Raw genomic sequence first — 20,651 nt, 5'->3', positions numbered from 1 at the left:
CCTTGTTCTTTTGTCTGTCCCGATTAACCACATGAACCCTAGCGTCCCTATTCTGGTGGTGCGGGGGGGGGGGGGGGGGGGGGGCATTCATACAATTTCTACAAGCATTTTCTACAAGCTCACAACGTGTTTCATTGTGAGCTTGTAGATCGGCTATCTTTGGGAGGGGGCCTAGTATAGACCCCTGGGGGTCACCGGTTAAAGACGTTTTTACGATTTAAGTGGTTTTACCCCCAATCTCACTCCACAGCAGGTTTCTGATCCATTGTCTGGTCCTCACCAATCTGGGAACCCATCGGCAAAAAAAAAATCCTTTGAATTTGCTGAGCTGCTGAATCTGTCTCACTAACCACAGATCTCTTGTAGTTGTATTGACCATGTACCTCTTGTTGCTAGGAGTGTGCTCCGGCGCCTAAGCAGAGCTCTCCAGACTCTGACTCGTGCCCTTCATCTCCCAAGCACCCCTCGACAGTTAGTATCCCAGCATGCACTGCACTACCACACTCCTATCCTCATGCGCAAGGCACCACAAGCTAAAGGTGCACTTCACCCATTTCTAACCATATCTATGACATCATTAATGGGGATTCCAAGAAACTGCAGCCTTTCTCTCCCTGGAAAGTTAACATGCTGAAATAGGCGCCTTTGTTCTTGCATTAATACAAATTTAAACAGTTTATGATTTTGTCTGAAATTACCAAACCTGATGTCAGTGGTAGGCAGGTTTCAGAACTATCCACAGCCCTCCTCTGAGACCCAGACCGAGTAGACAGAAATGGTGCCATGTAGCCTGGGACCAGACGAATCTGCGAGTGCAAAAAAAAATTGCACTCTGGGATTTGGGTCTGGCACCGCTCCATAGAGAATCCATTTCCTGTCCCAGAAGACGTGGGGCACCAATCAGGGCCCAGTATTCGAATATGGGCGACTGTAATTGGTAGTTGGTTGTAGGTCTAACCAATTGCGTCGAGGGACATTGTTTTGATCCCGCCCCTTGGGAAACAAAACGTCCTCATGGAAGCACCAGACTCATATCCACGCAGTGATATAGTCTAGCTACGCCAGGCTAGGTGCCATGCATCTTATAACGGTTAACTAGCCAGGACCAATTATGAAGATGGGTGAAGTGATCCTTTAATGCAATCTGCTTCTTTCTCCTTTTCTTTTTTCCCCATTTTTTTGACCTGCTTCTTTCCTCATGCACGTGTCATCGTAATTTAACGCTGTACGCTTCATTCTGCTTTTTCCACCTGTGTCTTTCTCCACTGTTCTCTCACAACTACTTCACCATGCTTTGTTTGCATCCACCACCCGTCTTTTCCTGCATGTCTCAGCAGTTCATATTCCACTTCCTTGCTGCCACGGTGCTGAATATAAATCACATCACGTTGGCCACTTCCCTGCTGTCACCCTCACTATGTAAATGAATGGGGGGTAATTCTGCTATCATAAATCAGCTCTATGATAGCATCGTAGGGGTCTCTTAGTGCCATCTGCTGGTGGTGGTGTGAAATAACATACATGCACATTGAGTGAGTGTCTATCACACTATCACGCTTCTTGCCCAAGTTTTGTGAGCGAGTGTGTGAGAGAGAGAGAGACAGAGCATGTTTGTGTATGTGCTGTTTTTTATGTTTATTTTCCTAATTTTATTGTAGTGGGTTGTACTCATGTGCTGTACACATATGTCTTGCTGGCTATTTGTGTGTGTGTGTGTGTGTGTGTGTGTGTGTGTGTGTGTGTGTGTGTGTGTGTGTGTGTGTGTGTGTGTGTGTGTGTGTGTGTGTGTGTGTGTGTGTGTGTGTGTGTGTGTGTGTGTGTGTGTGTGTGTGTGTGTGTGTGTGTGTGTGTGTGTGTGTTTGTGTGTGCGCCAACATGTGTTGTAGTATACTGCACACACTATCACACGACCCCAGGTTGGATGAAATCCTGTCCCACTGATTATGTTCACACGGCTAACTGTTTGAACATGTCCGCCGTGTGGATGTGATCGATATTACCGTGTAAAGCTCACGGCTCTGTGTTCTCTTTCCACAGCCTTCGGAGAAGTGTGGAGTCCTCAACGTGACCAAAATCACCGAAAATGGAAAGAAAGTCAGGTAAGGCATTCACACTGAATGACACTACAGGAGAAAACCACCTTACAACAGCGTTGTGATCATACTGTTTACCTATTGAAAAGGCAGTGACCCAATAAGTGTCCATTTGGTTCCATTTGTACACTGTCGGAGTTGTGGAGGTATTTGAAATTAACCCATTAAAACCGGGAAAGCATAAAAAAATTGCAGATATACAAGCTCACAGTGCGTCACTTCGTGCCGTGCTGCGAGCTTGTCCATCTGCTATTTTAGATTTTTTTTTTAATCTTGAAAGTGTGAGAATTATTGATTTAGAAGGCATTTGTAGAATCGGCCTTAAAAGGTTTTGAGGACCCACTGAAATATCAAAATGGTGCTAATGAATGACAATGAATTGCTTTTGGTTTACAGGAAGAACTGGACGTCGTCCTGGACCGTGCTGCAGGGCTCTTCTCTGCTCTTCGCAAAGGGCCAGGGGAGTGGGACCAGCTGGGTAGGTTTCCCATCAGCCCCTGCAGGCTGCACCTGTTGTTTACCTGGAGCTTTTGTTCATTCCAGAGCCTTGTATTAGAGAGTTGCGTCAACCTTGGGGGCAGAAAACAGCGCCGGTCACGTGGTTCATGTAAACTTGAAATAGTGACAAACGCTCATAGACTCCAGTGCATTCCGTAAACTTCCGGTTCAGGACTTTGTCACTATTCAAACAATAGAAGGCTCAGTAGAAGACTGACCCGCAACTCTCCTTATATGGCTCTGGTTCATTCTATTTCTCTGTGGTACTTGTCTTTCTTATCCTTCATATTTCTGGTTTTCACCTGTTCTTTTTCTGTGGTTTTCATTTTGTCCTCCTTCCTTTATTGCCCTTTCCCCCTCCCTTCTTGTCTTCCTCCCCACTTCTCTCCTTTCTGCTCCTCTCCGTGCCCCTCCACTCCTGTTCTCCTCTCCTCGCCTCTCCTCTCCTTCTCTCTCCCTCCCTCTCTTCCTTAAGTCCTACTACCGTAGTGGCTCTATTCCAGAATTGCTCCTCACCCTGCTTAGCAACTGGAAGCGCTCAGTCAAGCCCCGCCCAGCTGTCTCCTATGTACACTGTGCGCCTGTCCAGGCCGCCACAGTATGTCCCCTGAGTCTCTGTGCATGTGTTGGTGTTCCCCTGCCTGTCTTTTCATCTCACACTGGCCTAGCCCCTCACTGCTGCTGTCCATGCCCTGGTTTGATTAGGCCCAGATCAGACAGAACGCGTTTTGCGCCCTTCAAAACACTTGCACTACCTTTTTTTCCTGCAGTCTACAAAGCAGAGCAGCTTGCAGCGCAGTGTTGATTTCGTCGACTAAAACTATGACGAAAAATGTTCGTCGACTACCTTCTTTCACTGACGAAAACTAAATAATAACTAAATGAAAACTAGGCCATGATGACTAAAACTAAAGACTAAATATAATGACAATTTCGTCAACAAATAAAAACTAGACTAAAACTTTAGTTTAGGAGTCTAGTCATTTTATGTTTGGATGCGCTCGGATGTTGCGCTCTGAAAATAGCCGATCTACAAGCTCACAACGCGTCGCGCTGCGACGCGTTGTGGTGCCATCAAGGCACCACCAAAATACATTCTAGTCGACTAAATCAACTGTAGATTTAGTCGACTATAATCTTATGATATTTAGTCGACTAAAACTAGACTAACGGTAAAACATCTCAGATGACTAAAATATGACTAAAACTAAATGGAATTTCATTCAAAAGACTGACTAAAACTGAATCGAAATTTGATGTCAAAATCAACACTATTGCAGCGTATTTGTTGCTTTGAATTATTTTTCAACTTAGGGCCCCCAGGGCACTCCTCCAAAATCTTAAGGTACTGTACATAGAGCAAAAGATGCAAGGCGGCCTGCAACATAAAAGCAGTGAGCAGAAAGCTTCACTCACATGGATAACGATGTACAAAAAGTAGCCTCCAGCTGCTGAAACGCATCCCGTCTGATCAGGGCCTTTTTGGAGGCTTGTGTGGCTGGTTTGAAAGCCCAATAAAGCTTCTCAGCTGTCCAAATGGAAGTGATCCCAGTGAAAGTACAACTAATGTTTCAGACAGTGCCTGAGTTTGCTGGAATGAGACATGTGCAAAGCTTATGAACAAACAAGGAGATGTCTCCTGGACTGTGCTTTTCCTAATTGATATGCATATTACCTCAATAACTACAAGAATTTAACATGGTGTTGCCTTCCAATACTACACTAGACAATACTAAATAACTAGCGTTTGTAACACAGATGTTGCAAAGTGAGTAATGTGATTTTATTAACTTTTAACACACCTTGTTTATTTTTTGTTCTCCCCGAAAAGCCAACTGGAATAACGACGGCATTGCATTTTCATCAATGTGTTGCAAAACTATCTCTGATATTATTGTCTGCCCGTTGATTCCAGAAGTTTGGCGGTAACCAGTCCAAGCCTGAGTTCACTGTGGACCTGCGAGGAGGATCCGTGGACTGGGCCTCCAAGGACAAGTCTAGCAAGAAACATGTCATTGAGGTAAATCACATTCTGGATAATTGATTTATTGGTCGACTGTTCAATAACCTCACCCTCCCAACAGATCTGCCTCACCTTTGTGTCATCATTTACAGAGGGGACAAGATAACCCTTTGCTCTCTGATCCCCTAAAGAATAGTGGGGTCGTTTTCCACTTTTGACCTTTTGACACTTTCTCCCCCAGCTGAAGACCCGTCAGGGGACAGAGCTGTTAATCCAGTCAGAGATCGACAGCGTGATCAACGACTGGTACCGAGCCCTGACGGAGGCCATCAGCGCACATGTAAGTACAATATTTGTCTTTGAAGTGTGTGGAGTGTGACTCCTTACCCCTCCTTCAAAACCGCCATAAAAGAGCACCTGTCTGCAATTTGTAACTGGTCCTAGAAAAGTCTAAGCTTAACACCAGAAATGACCCCCCCCCCCCACAACTGTAGTGTTGATGATGTCTGGTATATTATTGTATATTATTGTATGTCTAGATGAATTGAATTCACAGGACCACAATGGAAACAAACCCTTAAAGGGATTTTTGTGTTATCCGTTTAGCATCATTGTATAATCGTACCACTGTGCTATTTGAAGTGTCAATAAAGTATTCAATCAGTCAATAAATCAAGTGAAAGTCATCAGTATACAAAAAGAAAAATACTCAAGTAAAGTACAGATACTATATTTTTTTTTTTACTAAAGTACAGTACTCAAGTAAACGTATTTTGTTACCGTCCACCACTGGACCTAGCTAGCCTATATGTCTTACATAGTTGTGTGTTTGTCTCCAGGCCTGGGAGTCAGATGAGGCCATCGAGGAGGACCTGCCTGAGTCACCAGGGGCCGAGAAACAGGACAAGGAGAAGGACCACCGGGACTCCAAGAAGAACAGAGGTAACAATCAATATATCCGCTTTTATTTATAGTGTACATTCCATAGCAGTGGTTCCAAGGACCCCCGAATGTTTTTAAAGATATATAACAGTTTTCAGCATATTTCTGTTTTCTTTTTTTCCCCCTTTTTTCAGCACATCTACAAGCTCTCAATGTTGTGAGCTTGTAGATTGACTATTTTCCAAATGACCAATGTAAATAGGGTTAGAGTAGGTAAACAGATTTTGATGCTATATGTTAACTAATTTAGCTGGGGACCCCCTGGAACCCCCTCAAGGAATGTATCAAAGGAAGAATGAAGCACTTGCATGATGCAGGGAGGGAAAAAAAGCATTGCATGAAATCAAAGTAAGGCAGTCAAAGACGAGATTAGATACAATTTTGAAAGAAGAATGAATGCAGGACAGTGGTGATAAAAGTACTCACATTCTTTACTTACGTAAAAGTACCAATACTGCAATGTAGAAATACTCTGTTACAACTAAAAGTCTGGAATTCAAAATGTGCTTGAGTAATAGTACAAATTTATTGGTATCAAAATATACCAAAAGTAACAGTACTCATTGTGCAGAATGTCCCATTTCACAAGTTCAAAATCTATTCAAAATATTTTGAAAATAGCCAATCTACAAGCTCACAATGCGTTGCATCATGACGCATTTTGAGCTTGTAGATCTGCTATTTTCAAATGGCCAAAATATATATAGGGCTGAAATGGTCAAAATATGCAAAGTAACTAGTAACTAAACGTTTTCAAATAATTGTAGTGGAATAAAAGTACAATATTTTCCGTTGAGATTTATTGGAGTAGAAGTAAAAGTACTGAAAATTGGAAATACTCCAGTAAAACTCAAAATTGTACTTAAGTACAGTACTTGAGTAAATGTACTTAGTTACCTTACACCACTGGGTAAGGACGTCTAACTTCAATTGTTGCATCTACTGTTTTCTCTCAGTCATGAAGACCTCTGTGAGTATGGACGCATCAGATCAAAAGAAGACCAGAGTGAAACTCAAGAAGTTCTTGACACGCCGACCCACGTACCAGGCTGTGCGAGACAAGGGCTATATCAAAGGTACACGGCTTCTCCTGGGCCAGACAAGCAGCAATAACAATAACAGTAACAATAATACATTTCAAAGCACTCTTCAAGCGAAGAGCACAAAGTGCTTTCCAAAAGGAAATAAAATAAAATGCGATGATAGACTATCAAGATGACTCTATGGACTATAAAAACGGTACTATAAAAACGGCAGCATAAAAAGAATAAAACAGGAATGTTATAACACAAAAAAGACTATATAAAATGGCATAAAAGAATTAAACCACAGTTCTGAAAAGATCTTTCAGTAAGACTCTCTATATAAGTGGTTATCAGCCCGTTTACCAAGGTACACTGGTGTGCCTTGGGATTTTGAGACAACCACACAACAACTATACAAAAAGTTATGTTGATTTCCCAAAGCAGAGGTTCTATACCCTAAAAAAGAAAGTCAACCTGGAAAAAATGTAAATTAATTATTATAATTCATTTGTGTATAATGTATTATTATTAGTATTATTATTTAGCTAAAACAGCCTATCTACAAGCTCACGATGCATTGCATTACGATGTTAGTGAGCTTGTAGATCGGCTGTTTCCGCAATTTAGTATGAAATAGGCCATAAGAGGTTCAACATTTCATTTGGCATTAGTAAATAAAACTAAACGTTTACAGTGTGATAACGTGTTGTAGAGATTATTTTTCACGGATATGAATACAGCTGTGCCTTGACATTTTGACTTGCCCTTTGGTGTGCCTTTGGCACTAAGAGTTTGAAAACCTCTGCTCTATATCAATGCTGGGGAACCAGTATTCCCTGATTAGACTCTATAATGAACACCAGCAGTATTCTGGACAATTCTGACTATTCTGGTTCTCCCTGGACAAGAGCTTAGAATAGCTGCACCCGACATTGATATTCACGTACCTGTACTGTGTTTTTGTGGTATTTTAGATCAGGTCTTTGGCGGCAGCCTCACCAGCCTTTGTCAAAGAGAGAATACATCTGTGCCCAACTTTGTGAAGATGTGCATTGACCACGTGGAAAACACAGGTAAGACAACACGCATCTCAGTATGTTTGTGTTCAAAGGCAGGAAAGAATGTTTTTCTTCCGTTCAAAGTTTGAGTTTTGTGTGTTTTTATTGCCTTGAGTCTGAAATAAATTAAAAACCTCTATAACTTGTCACTTTTCACCCACGATCTCCCTCAACTTCTCATTCCCTCCCCCAAACGCTCCCATCTCCTCTCACCTTCTCGTCCTCTCTCCCATTCCAATGTCTCCTGCAGGTCTCAGTATTGACGGCATTTACAGAGTGAGTGGGAACTTGGCAGTGATACAGAAGCTCCGCTTTGCGGTGAATCACGGTAGGGCTCCAGTCTCCCACCGCTTAAATCCTGTCAGCCATCCACAGACATGCCATACACACACACACACACACACACACACACACACACACACACACACGCGCCTCCTCTGTGCTATCGCATCCCACACAGCAGTTGGGCATACAGCTTGTTGAGCTGTTAAGTCTTTACACACACAGACAGCAGTCATCATTTAAGTCTTCCCACACACTGCTACAATGTGTTGAATGTTTGCTTTGTTTACTTCCATTTCTTTCTTTTGATTATGATTTTTCTTTCGTTCGTTCGTTCTTTTGTTTTCTTTCAATTCATTTTGTTCATTCCCTTGCTCTTTCTTTCACTTTCTTTCACACTTTTCTTTCTTTTCCTTTCTTTCTTTGGGTCTTTTTTTCACTCTTACTCCTTCTTTCTTTTGCTTTTGCTTTTTCTTTCTGTCTCTCTTCTGACCTCACTGTCTTTATCTTTCTTTTTCTTTCACTTACTTTCACTTTCTTTCTTTCTCTTTCTTTCTCTTTCTTTCACTTAATCTTTCTTTCACTTTATTTCTTTATGTCTCTCCTCTAACTTCTCTTTCTCCCCCCCCCCCCCCCCCAGATGAGGATTTGGATTTGAATGACAGTAAATGGGAGGACATCCACGTGACCACAGGAGCTCTCAAGATGTTCTTCAGGGAGCTTCCAGAGCCTCTCTTCACATATGCATCCTTCGAAGACTTTGTTGAAGCCATTAGTGAGTACTTTGCTGCCCGACTCGTGTCGCGCGACCGTGTAGCCTGTAGCCTGTCAGAAATAGCCGACCTACAAGCTCGTAGGTCTGCTATTTTCGCCGTGCGGCGGAGCATAAAATTAGGCTTTATGCATTGTGTTGAGCAACCAGCAGTCCAACCCTGTTGTCTGTTATTTTATATAACTTACATGTTAGTTAATTTTGACAGCTGATTTGAGATTGTTTTAATATTTTGACAAAATATCTATATTTTTGTCAGATAGTTTTTTACCGTTATTACAAAAGAATACGATAGACATTTTAGTCAAATCTATGTTGTTGTCTGTCAATTTAGATTTTGTACAATTAGAGTGATCTTTCATCAAGACTGCTGTAGATGTAGATTGCTTTCTGACCATGTGTGGCACTTAGCTAATTCTTTCTCCAAATCCACTAACAGTTATTCCATTATTAACACATTATTAACACATTATTAACGCATTATAAAACAAAAGTGCATGCCCGCGCATTGCAAAGTTGGCTGTTCGCACTGACACCTGAATTTCAACCAAGTGCATGCTTGTAGTTGTAATGCCTTGCATGCTTGTTAGTAATGCGGCCACAAGATGGCGCCACGTGCATTTGCATTCATCTCAAGGATTGAATCTCTCTCTGCATCAGAATGCTCTGACTACAAGCAGCGAGTCAACTCCATAAAAGACATAATCAAGCAGTTGCCAAAACCCAACCACGACACCATGCAACTCCTCTTCCAGCACCTCCGCAGGTAAGCACACCACAGCTGTTTGATCTACAAACTTATATAACTTTGTTCTTTAGTTAGTTTAGTTAGTTAACCACTTTCACTTGTCTGATGTTCCTATTTTGGACATGCCCCTGGAGAAAACCTTTTGAAAAAAAATGTCGTAAAAAAGGTAGAAAAATACATTTTCAACATGAAAAAAAGGGAAAATTGCCATTCTATATGCTCATATTGCATCGCGATTTTCACTATTTATTGTATGATGAAGTATATAGGGCTTAAGTGGTTATGGGCGTGCACCTGGTGGCACTATGGGGCGGCAGTGGCTCAGGAGGTTGGGAAACGGAAGGTTCCCAGTTCGATCCCGGGCTCCCCCAGGGTTACTGTCGAAGTGTCCTTGAGCAAGACACTGAACCCCTAATTGCTCCTGATGAGCAAGTTGGTGCCTTGCATGGTTTCCTCCGCCGTCAGTGTATGAATGTGTGTGTGTGAATGGGTGAATGTAATATAGTAAAGCGTGTTGGAAAACGGCGCTATATAAATGCACCATTTACCATAACCAGTATATGCCAGGACTCAGTTAGAATCCTTCTCCCAACGTCTTGTCTTCATGTCTCCCCTATCTCTCTCAGCCCTCAAGTTCCTGTCTCTATACGCTCTCCAATCTATAAAGCAATAAAATGCCTCCCAAAAAAAATCCTAATAATAAAAAAGCGGCATTGTCTCATTCTCTAATTGAAACCTATACATTTTGAAATTACACCATTAAGTTTGATGGGCCCCAGGTTCACCAGCTTTGCTGATCCCACAAAGTACAATGTACATTAGCCTCAAATTGAAGTTGAATCCTGGCACAGAGTAAGACACGCAAGGTTTTCATGCACCATCAGTGAATGTTGCATTAAAATTCAACAAATTCGGTCCACACGCTGTTGTCATTCACTGTGTATCTCATCGTGGACTTTACCCACTCAATTTATACACTGAGCATTTGCATCTGTTTATTAATGAAATGCATGTTCCACACGCTGTACATTGAAACACTTATTTGTTCTCGACAGTGCAGATAATATTGGGCCAGTATGTAAAAGTATATATGCACACCATTAGAGACTTTTCCTTCCTTGGCTCATGTACTCACATCTCTCTTCTCCTGTCTTTGTTTTCCTATCCCCGTCTGGATTAGCCAGTGGGCACGGTGAAACTATAGCCAGGTTTAAGGTGTATTCTTAGCCCGCTGCAGCCAGGGGCAATATCATATGTTCACGATGACATTTGCCTAGGTTTCCAATTTGCATTTATATGGCACTGTGTTTGCAGTAATTCAGTACCTATGAAGTGGTGTTTCTTCAGGAAATTTATAGCGTGACATTCAGTGTGTGCAGGTCTATGTATATCAGCAGCCAGAATTTAATCATTTTTCCCCCCATGAATATGTTATTGTTTTGTGCATCTGCATGCAAGGATGTAGATTCTATTTAAAAATGATATTATGCCGTTGCCTTAGGGGCATTCAATATTGTTACACGGCGTATGGGTTGAGAAGCTTGTGTGCATTCTCCATCTTAAGTCGTCGTCCCCCCCAGCTCCACCTTCCACCCACCCCTCAAGTTATTGTGTGTAAAGATCGTTTGCAAGCCTTGTAACATCTCACTCTCTAGATTAAACCATTGCTTGAAGGTACTGAATTCAAAGGATAGCCAAACAATAAAACACTATTCTCTCAGTCAGTGCTGTATGTATGACATTTTACCATCTGAAAACTCATGATCAACCTTCCTCTTTGTCATTAACAAATGTAAGGCTTATCTTGATCAAATGTAGCTGACATTGAGCTACATTTAATGTGTTAATATTATTATTATTATTAGTAGTGGTAGTAATATAGTTTTAATAATATATATATTTTGTAATATAATGATCCCTGTCCATCTTGGTTGGGGCCATTTCTGACCTGTCAGAGCTCAATACATGCTCCTTCCAACGTCCAAACCTTTTTTTCGGAAAGGGAGGTGATGCATGATTATCCCACCAACGTTATAGGATAGACCCACCTTACCTGTGTCTGATTGGCTCCCTGGCAGGCATAGTTTTACTGAGGTTAAGGTTAGGTTTAGGCATAGTTGCAAAAACGAGAACCGCCAATCACAGCGACTACTGGCCAATCACAGCGGGTTTTGCCTAGAACTGCGGTAGGATCCATAATAACGCGGAGGTGATATGATTACAAATTGACGTCATTCCGAACTGCAGATGGGCGGTCTCAGAACCTTTTCTCAGAACTGTGCACCTCCAGATGTTCTGACTCTCCGAACTGCAGTTCGGAAAGCCTGTCCGAACCCCGACGTGCAAGGAGCATGTATTGGCCTTTTATTAAGTTAGTATTAGTAGTATTGTTTGATCATTACTATGTTGCCTTATTTAGTCCTCCCATCCCTTGCTTTCATTTAATAATAATCGTATCCTTATCTCTCCACCTCAGGGTGATCGACCATGGAGAGGCCAACCGCATGACCACCCAGAGCGTGGCCATCGTCTTCGGTCCCACCCTGCTGAGGCCTGAGACGGAGACGGGCAACATCGCCGTGCACATGGTGTATCAGAACCAGATCGTAGAGCTCATATTGCTGGAGTACGAAAGCATCTTCGGCAGGTAGAGATGCTCAGCACTGAAGGAAAAGGCCGCTCGAGCTTTTCAAAAACGGGACAGGTTTTTGTCAACTTTCTTTCCTCTCGCTGAACTGGACATTGCTGTGGACCAAGCAATTGAGAGAGAATTGTAATTATGTTCATTGATAATAAGATAAAAATTAAGATAAAGCTTCTGCGAGTGGGAAGACTTTGCACTTATTAAAAAACGTTTGGAGCTGAGCTAAAATAAGTTTGTACAGATTTCGCTCACTTTCTGTTTGGTTGCCATTCCTGCTGCAAGTAAGCAGGCTGGACTGCTGACTTTGGGAACTTAAATCGGTTGATTTTCTGGCCGGATGATGGACAGTGTTGCCGTGACTTGGAACGGTGCAGTGAGGACCTGCGTGTGTGTGTGTGTGTGTGTGTGTGTGTGTCTGTGTGTGAGAGTGAGAGAGAGAGAGCGTCAGCGCGTTTGTTGGATTGGAACATTCAGGTATTTGACATACACTGGATTCCTGTGGCCAGTAAAACGTTTCCAAAAGAATCTGGACGAACCCGGATCGTATCGCGGCATAAAGAAGAGTCTCACAGGACTTGCATGGACTGCTGGGAGAGCTCTATCTCTAACAGCGTGGGACTCAGGCCAAACCTGGCCGTTCTGCATACTAGAACTCTTACCACCTTTGTGGACGGAATAAGCTGTAACTCACCGTTTCTCAGTGTCGAGTTCGGGGAACCACCAGGGGTACCAAATGGACCCTTACAAGTCTTTATAACTTTTGATTGTACAAATAGAGACATCCATTTGGTTCCATTTGTACACTCTCAGAGTTGCTATAACTATTACTTTACTATTACAGTAGATTGAGCTCCCAGAGGGGAAAAATGGGGGTCCATGGACAATGGGGGTCCATGGACTAATGCATTATCAAGCTGGGGGTCCTTGAAATGAAAAAGATAGCGCACTATCAATAAACTACACTATACCGGAACTCCAATCTTACACTGTAAACTCCTCAGTGTTCATTTAACTCTGAGTGTGTACGAACGGAATTGTTTTGTTACACTCTCAGAGTTACAGACCTGTAAGGGGTCCATTTGGACCCCCTGGTGGTCCCACAAACCCCGACGTTGAGAACCAGTGCTGTGACTGAACTGGATGTGGACGGTTTCTGTGCTTTGGAGCATTTACCTCTGATGTGTTAGTGTAAGCTCTGTGCGGTACGGATGAGCAGGGGTGGGAGGGAAAAAAATCAGTATTATGTGTTGGATTTGTATGGAATAACTACTCTGATTAACTGGAACATAGTGATGATGATGTATGCCCCCCTCCCCATTCCCACCTTCTTTCCCACCGTAAGCCATTAAGACCGGGAACGCATCTGTGTCATTTTAGATTTGAGCTACCATTATCTTATACTTTGGGCTATTCAAAAATAGCAGATCTACAAGCTCATAGCGTGGCACAGAGTGCCGCGCTACAAGCTTGTAGATTGGCTATGAGCTTGTATATCTGCTATTTTTGAATAGCCAAAGAAATCTAAAATGACAGAGATGCGTTCCCAGATGAATTGGGTTAAAAGCCCCCATGAATCCCCCCCCCCTTCTCCCCCTCTCTCTGTTACTGCCCATGTCTCCCAACAAACAGTGTTAACGTCCCACCCCCGTGACTTCATCATCAGTGTGATCACCCATATGACAGTGACTGAGGGGAAAAGACGCAAAATGAAAATGTGTTACTTGTTTGTGTAATGTTCGTTCGGGATGAATTAAATGTTACTGGAAAATGTGTGCAGACCTGAAACCTTGCGCGGAAGACCTTGCCGTGTCCTCCCCGCCATGATGTACAGATTGTGTGTTGTATAGTCTTTCATGTGTGCTCTTTGTTGGTAAGCGTCTGTTTTTAGTGACGGGCCCGTTGTCATCGTGGACACGTGTTTGTGTCGAGTACGGTTCAGTGTCGGTTCGTTACTTTGTCACACGACGGTGTCGTGCACCGAACAGTAGCAGACCCAGAGGCTCACAATGTGTCGCGGGCGCGTCGCGTTTGTGAGCTGGTGCATCTGCTATTTTCGGCTACGCGACAGAGCATAAATTAGACATAACTCGGATTCCCTCTCCCAGAGGTCCCCCCTCTTATTACTGGAAAACAAGAAATGGAGAACAAGGAGATTTCTGGGAACTGAAGTCCTAACGTTACCATTTCAGATCAATTGTTTGTACTCCTTTGTGGTCCCAGCTTGATGATCCCTCTCCTCGAACTAAGCTAATATGAAAGGAGTGTTTTTGGAGGCAAGAAATGGTACTGGAAATACTGTTTTCATTTCACAGGTGGTTGTATGGGAGTGTATGAAAGTTTAGAATGCTAAAGAATGAAGCCTTTTAAAGAAGACACGTTGGAGCATAATGTACAGTGAAAGAAAATAAGTGTTTATGTGTTATTGTGTTGGAGGTATGTATGCTTTGATGGGTTGCTGGTGAAAGACAAGTTTGATTTTGTAAATCTGAATTAAACCATAACATTACACATTGAGTGTGGGGGAAGAATAAAGTGTTGTTTTCTTCTTGGAGGTGTACCTGGATTTTGCCGCATGGTCAACTGCACATTTTGAATGTAATTTTCAGACTAACTGCTGTTTGTGACATTGCTATGTCTAATAAAAAACACAAACTAAACACAGACTCACGGTACCTTTATATTGTTGAAGAGAACTAGATTTATGTCCATTACCATAGAATATGATTTAGAATAATAAAGATTTTCATTTAATCTTCAAGGAAGATTAGCTGTCGACCTTTCCCTCATCTTTAATTACATCGCTTGAACATACCTCCTGAATCCAATGATTAAATGAAAAGAGTTGTCATCAAACTGAGTGGTTGAGCTTTCACATCTCAATCAATTATGTTCCTACCTGTTAATTACTAAATGTATGGCTATAGACTGTATTTCTTGAGCTTCCTCAGATACATTACAACCCCTTGCTGCTCTGCCTCAATTAATTTGATTTCTTCTTTCTAAGAAGGCAGGTATGTCATTTGTCATTAGGTCAAACTCTGCTCAGAGTCCTGAACGGTGTGGATTAATTGATGCCTAATTAGGTAATTGCTGCGGTGCCAACTTTGATTAAGAAGCACAGGACACGACTGCTGAGCAAAGCTGCTTGCCGTGGCCACACTGAGTCACCCTGACTGAAAGGCCCCATTTAGACGCCACTTTATTTTCCTGCCGTGCGTGTCAGTGTGTGTGTGTGTGTGTGTGTGTGCTTTTGTACCGCTGTCTTTGTGAGGACCAGACGGTTGCCCTCACAAGATTAGGAACATGAGGGAAAATACTGAAAAGTGAGGACATTTTGCCGGTCTACATTTTCCATGCTGCTGTTTTTAGGGTTAGAATAAGATTAGCTAACTGTGAGGTTTTGGCAGGTAGTGGTAAGGGGAGGATTTAGGGAATGAAAGCAGTTGATGGAAATCTATGCATAAGTCCTCCTAAATACTGTAAAACAAACCCCTGCGTGTATGTATCTTAGTAGTCTGAAATGTCCTCTGTTGCACCATCCAGCATCAGTGAGGTGAAATGTGAACAGCATGAGGCCGTCCTCTCTGAATCTCCCCGGCGTCTGTCTGGCTGTCTTTTCCACTTTCATCATGTCCCTTGACCTAGTGTGTCTGTCTGTCTGTGGCTGAGTCCGCCTGTGTGCGCTCACGTTTTTACAACCACGTCTGCCGCCCTCTTGTGATCAAGTAGGCTACGCGTCATCTTTGAAGTGCATTTTAGTGGGTCCCCCTCCTGCCCACGTGTTAATGTACTGCAACAGGTTTGACTTATACCTTGGCATAGGCTCTGTTTTGACAGACCCGGACCACCTTGGATCTGAAAAACGTGTCGGAGGTAGGTTGCACTGAATCATGTGCCCCGTTGGAAACCGCAGATCGTTAAAAGCTGAAAGGCAAACGAGGAGAGAGAAAGGGAGGGGGTACAGAGACGGAAAGGGGCCCCCAGAACTTCCAAATGAGAAAACAATTAGATCATTTCTATAATTCATGGGTGCGACCACAGCACAGGCCCAGGGAGGCCTTGAGTGTTTGAAGTGCTCCATATGCTAGCTGTTGTGTTTTTTTTTCAGGGCTGATCTGCGCTCTCTGCTCTGGGCCAGTCTGCTCCATGGGGGCTGAGGTGTAGGCAGGTAATGTGAACAAGCCATTATGGCGCATAAAAGATTTATGGTGCTTCAGCGCTTCCCCGTTCGTTCGTTTGCAGGTGGGCTGTCGACGAGAGTAGAACAGAATGGTGGCTAAGGGGTGATTCAGACCGCTGCGATTTTTCTTTGCAGCATGCTAATGCTTCATTTATGCTCCGTCGTACAACAGTGTCTCATGCAGAAGACAGCCGATCTACAAGCGAACAACGTGTCGCATTCAGCAAAACGTGAGCATTTCGGTCGTTTTCGGCACATGACAGCGACTTATGACTCAGTGTGTGGTAGAAGAACATCCATTCTATGGGATCAAGGGGGTGGAGCGTCCGTTTGCGGCGAGTTTACACGTTGGCGTCATGCGTGAAGCATGGAGTTCAACATTGGTGAAGTTCCACCGGGCGTCAACCAATGGGCTGGCATTTCGCTTGTTGTATTCTTTCAGTGAGCCAACCTCGATTTAAGTCAAAATTGGCCCGGGCGGCTGGCATAGCGGTCCGGACACTTAGGGTGACACGGGTTCGAATCCCGATCCCGACGACCTTTGCTGCCTGTCACTTCCCATCTCTCTCCCCTATTTCCTGTCAGTCTACTGTATACTATCAAATAAAGGCAGAAGAAGCCAAAACATATCTTTAACATTTAAATTAAAAAAAAGAAAGTTAAAGAATTTAAAAAAAATGTAAAGTCATAATTAACAACACAACCGAAAACAGGCACTGCCCACAACCCCCAAGTCTATATGGGAAGTTGACGCATTTGGCGCCATGACATGCGTTAACTACAGTACAACGATCCTGATGCAGATGTGTGACCGTACCCTTAATTAGGCTTAAAACTGTTTTGTCTCATTACAAATCTTTTTTTTCTCTGTAAACGGAAGGCTATTTTTTCAAACTAAGCCTTACCGAGCCATGAGGCTCATAGGGCAGGAGCCTATCTCCTGTTTCTGTAGCATGAGGTGGCTTGATGTACAAGTACATCCCCCAGCCATGATGTACAATACACACCATGGACAAGACGCTAGTATGTCCCAGGGACTTACCCCCAATCCAACACTTTCACTTTCAAACATGTTTGGGGACATTTTAACATCTACTCTGGCTTTTGGGAGCACCCTGGACAGTTTTTAAGTTGCTTGGTTCAGTATTTAGATATTTGATATTCATTTTATCAGCCACATAATAGAACAATGGAAACAGTATGAATGAAAAAAATGATTAGTAGAAAAGGGTGTAAGTGTGTGTAAGAGTGGAAGACTATGTGAATTGTTCAATTTGATTCATCAAATGGGTTCTAAGCTTATATTGGATGCGGTTTCCCTACTCTTCCGCTGATAAATTACCACCCTGGTGTCGGGTACGACACCTAATGGTTGACAATGTCCGTAAAGTAAGTTACTTAGTTATGGTGTGCCAGAATGGACACCAGATGCACCGCCATCTTTATTGTAGTTTTGGACACCGGCGTTACCTCTCTCTCCACCAGGGGAGAAAGAAAGGACATAAAACGGATCCCGTAGCAGGAAAAAAAGACCCCGCTACAAAACTGAATTAGCCTACAATTCAATCCCACCACCAGTTAGTTGAATAGCTTGATGTAGTGTAGCACTACAACCTGATATACTGTACACACACACACACACACACACACACACACACACACACACACACACACACACACACACACACACACACACACACTCCCCCAAATCCCTTGACATTTGTTTGAGAAGGTAATACAACCATTTGCATATGTGGGAGGCTGTATGGGATATTTCATTTGACATGTTAACTGCTTTTTACAGTCTAATATATAACAACAAATCTGTGTCTCCCCCTTGCCCCCCCAACTGAGCAGCTGGTCTGACAGTTACGAGGACTGATGTTCAACTGGCCTCGGTGCATCCATCTCACCGGCGTTTAGCCGTGCTGCTGCTAGCCGGCCTGCGGAGAGTGATGGCGGGGGGTGATGGCACTGACCTTCTGTTTGGTCTCTCTGGTGGCACGGCACACACTTGTGGAAACGGGGTTGGTGTGTGTAATCAACACATGGCTATTAGACTCGGGAGGCCATGCACATGTACTGAGGGACCACCATATTGCTCAGCATTGCTCAGCTGGGATGTTTGTGATGGGTTGACCATGAGTCATACTCGTCGTAACCATTTTTTGTGCCGTTGTTGTTGTTGTTGTTGGTGTTGTGACCTGTGACATCATTTGTCAACAGTCGGGAGTGCTCGCTTGTGTTATACGTGGCAATGGCCGTTTGCTGGCATCATTGACAGCACTGACATCATATTGACGTCAGCTTTGTGTCAGATGTGCATTCGATCATGGTCCGCAATGAGACACGGATGAGAGTTGTGCTGTAGACCATTATAAAGCCCTTCGAACCCAACTCCAACAATATCAAAGTCTGGTGCAGTCAAATGGGCACAAGTTTGGTTTTTTAAGCATAACAGTGCAAATTCAGTGGAATAAACCTATTTGAGCTCTGGCCTGGATGCCGGTACACTTCTCTCTTTTTTTTAAACTCCTCTTTCTCTGCATGATCAAAGATTGAGTGAGCACTTACAAGTATAATGTCTTCTGCAGAGGAGGAACCAATTCTCCAGCAGAAATAACTCATTTGCCAGGGCGCTTAATTCAAAGCCATCCTTTTTGTAAATGTGCTGTCACAGTCATGGCGCAACGGTGAACTTAGGATGTGTTCTCACATGCATGGTGATGCTAAGTAAGCGTGTAAGTATTCCAAATGTCAAACGGCTCGTCGTCATTATTAATGAGCTCCAAACCAGCAGGAGTGGATCATTTTCCATGGAAATTCAATGCATTTTAAATAGCGGCGGCTCGACATTCCAGGCCGGGATTTACATAAGGTAATTGCAGGATGCAGAGAGTACCACTAGCCGGCATTGGATTTTTTTTTTCTCCCCCTTTACCTTCAGTAATACAATCAAATCCATTAAGTAGAGCAATAAATACACGGCAAGACTATATCAGCGCTGTATGACAGATAATGGTCCTTCTCCAGAATATCAATTTATTTACCCCGGGACAGCTGGTACAGACAATACAGTACAGGGCAACACCTCAATATGCTGAAAGTAGCTTCCGTCTCCTCTGCACCTTTAGCGCTGCACACCACCATTGTCCAACCTGGACCGTGGTGGCATCTCAGTCCCACACACTGGTCTCTCTCTCCGTCATTTGCGTCCTTGGAGCATGGAGGTGATGTAGAGAGGCTGTTAAAAAAACAGGAAGGCACTTAAGAGAATTGAGATGTAAAGCCATCCAACAGTCCCTCTGTTAACACCTCTCGCAGGTGTACCCTCAGCCGCTGCTACGAGGGTCTGGGGAAATTAGAGAGAATGAGAGAGAGATTGAGACTGAGAGAGGATATAAAAAAAAAGGAGAAAGAATACAAAGACAATAGGAGCATGATGGATGTCTGGAGAGCTGGAGGAGTGTGTTCGGTGAAAAGAACACTTCTCGGAGTATCGATATCTGCAGGGGCGAGGTGAACAGCACAACAAAATCGTGATTTTCCTCTGTGCTTTTATCAGCCGGTGCAGAGAGAAGTGCTTCTCTCCTGGCAAGGAACGTCCTGTGCTAGAATACGGCTCAGCTAATGACACTGCAAAGATATTGTCCTACACTCTCTAATCTGTGTTATACGTTTTCCATAGAGTGCTATAGGCCTTGGGTGGCTGTTAGCCTGTGTAGGTCTGTGACATGGCCTATTCAGCAGCTCATTAGAGAAATGGGTTGAGCTGGCGTGCTGCCCCTCCAGACACAGACACGCTCTCACACACACACACACACACACACACACACACACACACACACACACACGCACACGCACACGCACACTCACCGCCCCTGGGGACCTTGCGATTATGTGTTAGCGGAGTGCATGTGTATTAGGGCTGTTAAGCGATGATCACACACGGAGCCGCGCTGTGTATTCGTTTTAATTAAGACCAATGGAGAAAAAACAAGGTACAGTAAACGCGTGCCTGCGGTATACCGGAGTGATTTCGAAGCACCTGTCTTCCCTATATAAACACAAGTGCACACTTCAGAGGAAAACGTAGAGGTTGAAAATGTCGCCGCCCTCCTGGGGACGGCGCGGCGTTAGCCGTGATGAGATCTGACAAAAGCGACAGGAAGAACAACGTGTTCTGATTAATGTAAAAAAAGAGGTGGCCGGGTTTATTTATTTTTCGCTGTGTCTCATTAACACTGTTGGCTCTGGAATCTGTTAGCTAACAGCGCATGTATTCCCCGGTGGACTCGCTCTCCAACCAAGGCTCTAATTAGGACATCTCTCGTCTAGAGCCTTTTCAGCGGGGCCGACTGAGAAGGGCCCACTGCGTAATTATTACAGAGGCACCCGGGGGCCCCATGACGAGGGACCCTAAACAAGATCACAAACAAGATTTAA

At 43.5% G+C, this 20,651-nt stretch overlaps 1 protein-coding gene across 8 annotated transcripts in view; it reads left to right on the top strand.

Annotated features, from left to right (window-relative positions):
* Positions 1–14,666, top strand: part of LOC311038504 (rho GTPase-activating protein 12-like) — an 83,922-nt gene extending 69,256 nt beyond the window's left edge. For 2 of the 8 annotated variants that reach the window (XM_084048069.1, XM_084048068.1), the window contains 13 exons: positions 397–471; positions 2,038–2,099; positions 2,490–2,571; positions 3,067–3,189; positions 4,507–4,611; positions 4,796–4,894; positions 5,394–5,496; positions 6,453–6,572; positions 7,496–7,594; positions 7,830–7,907; positions 8,502–8,636; positions 9,294–9,399; positions 11,858–14,666. In XM_084048069.1, the coding sequence (XP_083904195.1) occupies positions 397–471; positions 2,038–2,099; positions 2,490–2,571; positions 3,067–3,189; positions 4,507–4,611; positions 4,796–4,894; positions 5,394–5,496; positions 6,453–6,572; positions 7,496–7,594; positions 7,830–7,907; positions 8,502–8,636; positions 9,294–9,399; positions 11,858–12,032 (1,362 nt within the window). In that variant the 3' untranslated portion in view covers positions 12,033–14,666. The remainder of the gene's footprint in view (positions 1–396; positions 472–2,037; positions 2,100–2,489; positions 2,572–3,066; positions 3,190–4,506; positions 4,612–4,795; positions 4,895–5,393; positions 5,497–6,452; positions 6,573–7,495; positions 7,595–7,829; positions 7,908–8,501; positions 8,637–9,293; positions 9,400–11,857) is intronic. The other 6 variants (XM_084048074.1, XM_084048071.1, XM_084048073.1 and 3 more) reach the window with 4 other exon arrangements.
* Positions 14,667–20,651: the final 5,985 nt, after the last annotated feature.

The sequence above is a fragment of the Gymnoscopelus microlampas genome, assembly GCF_963454915.1.
Source record: "Gymnoscopelus microlampas genome assembly, chromosome: 22".
NCBI lineage: Eukaryota > Metazoa > Chordata > Actinopteri > Myctophiformes > Myctophidae > Gymnoscopelus > Gymnoscopelus microlampas.
Note: the sequence above shows the minus strand (reverse complement) of the source record. Positions and strands in the feature narration are given on the sequence as shown.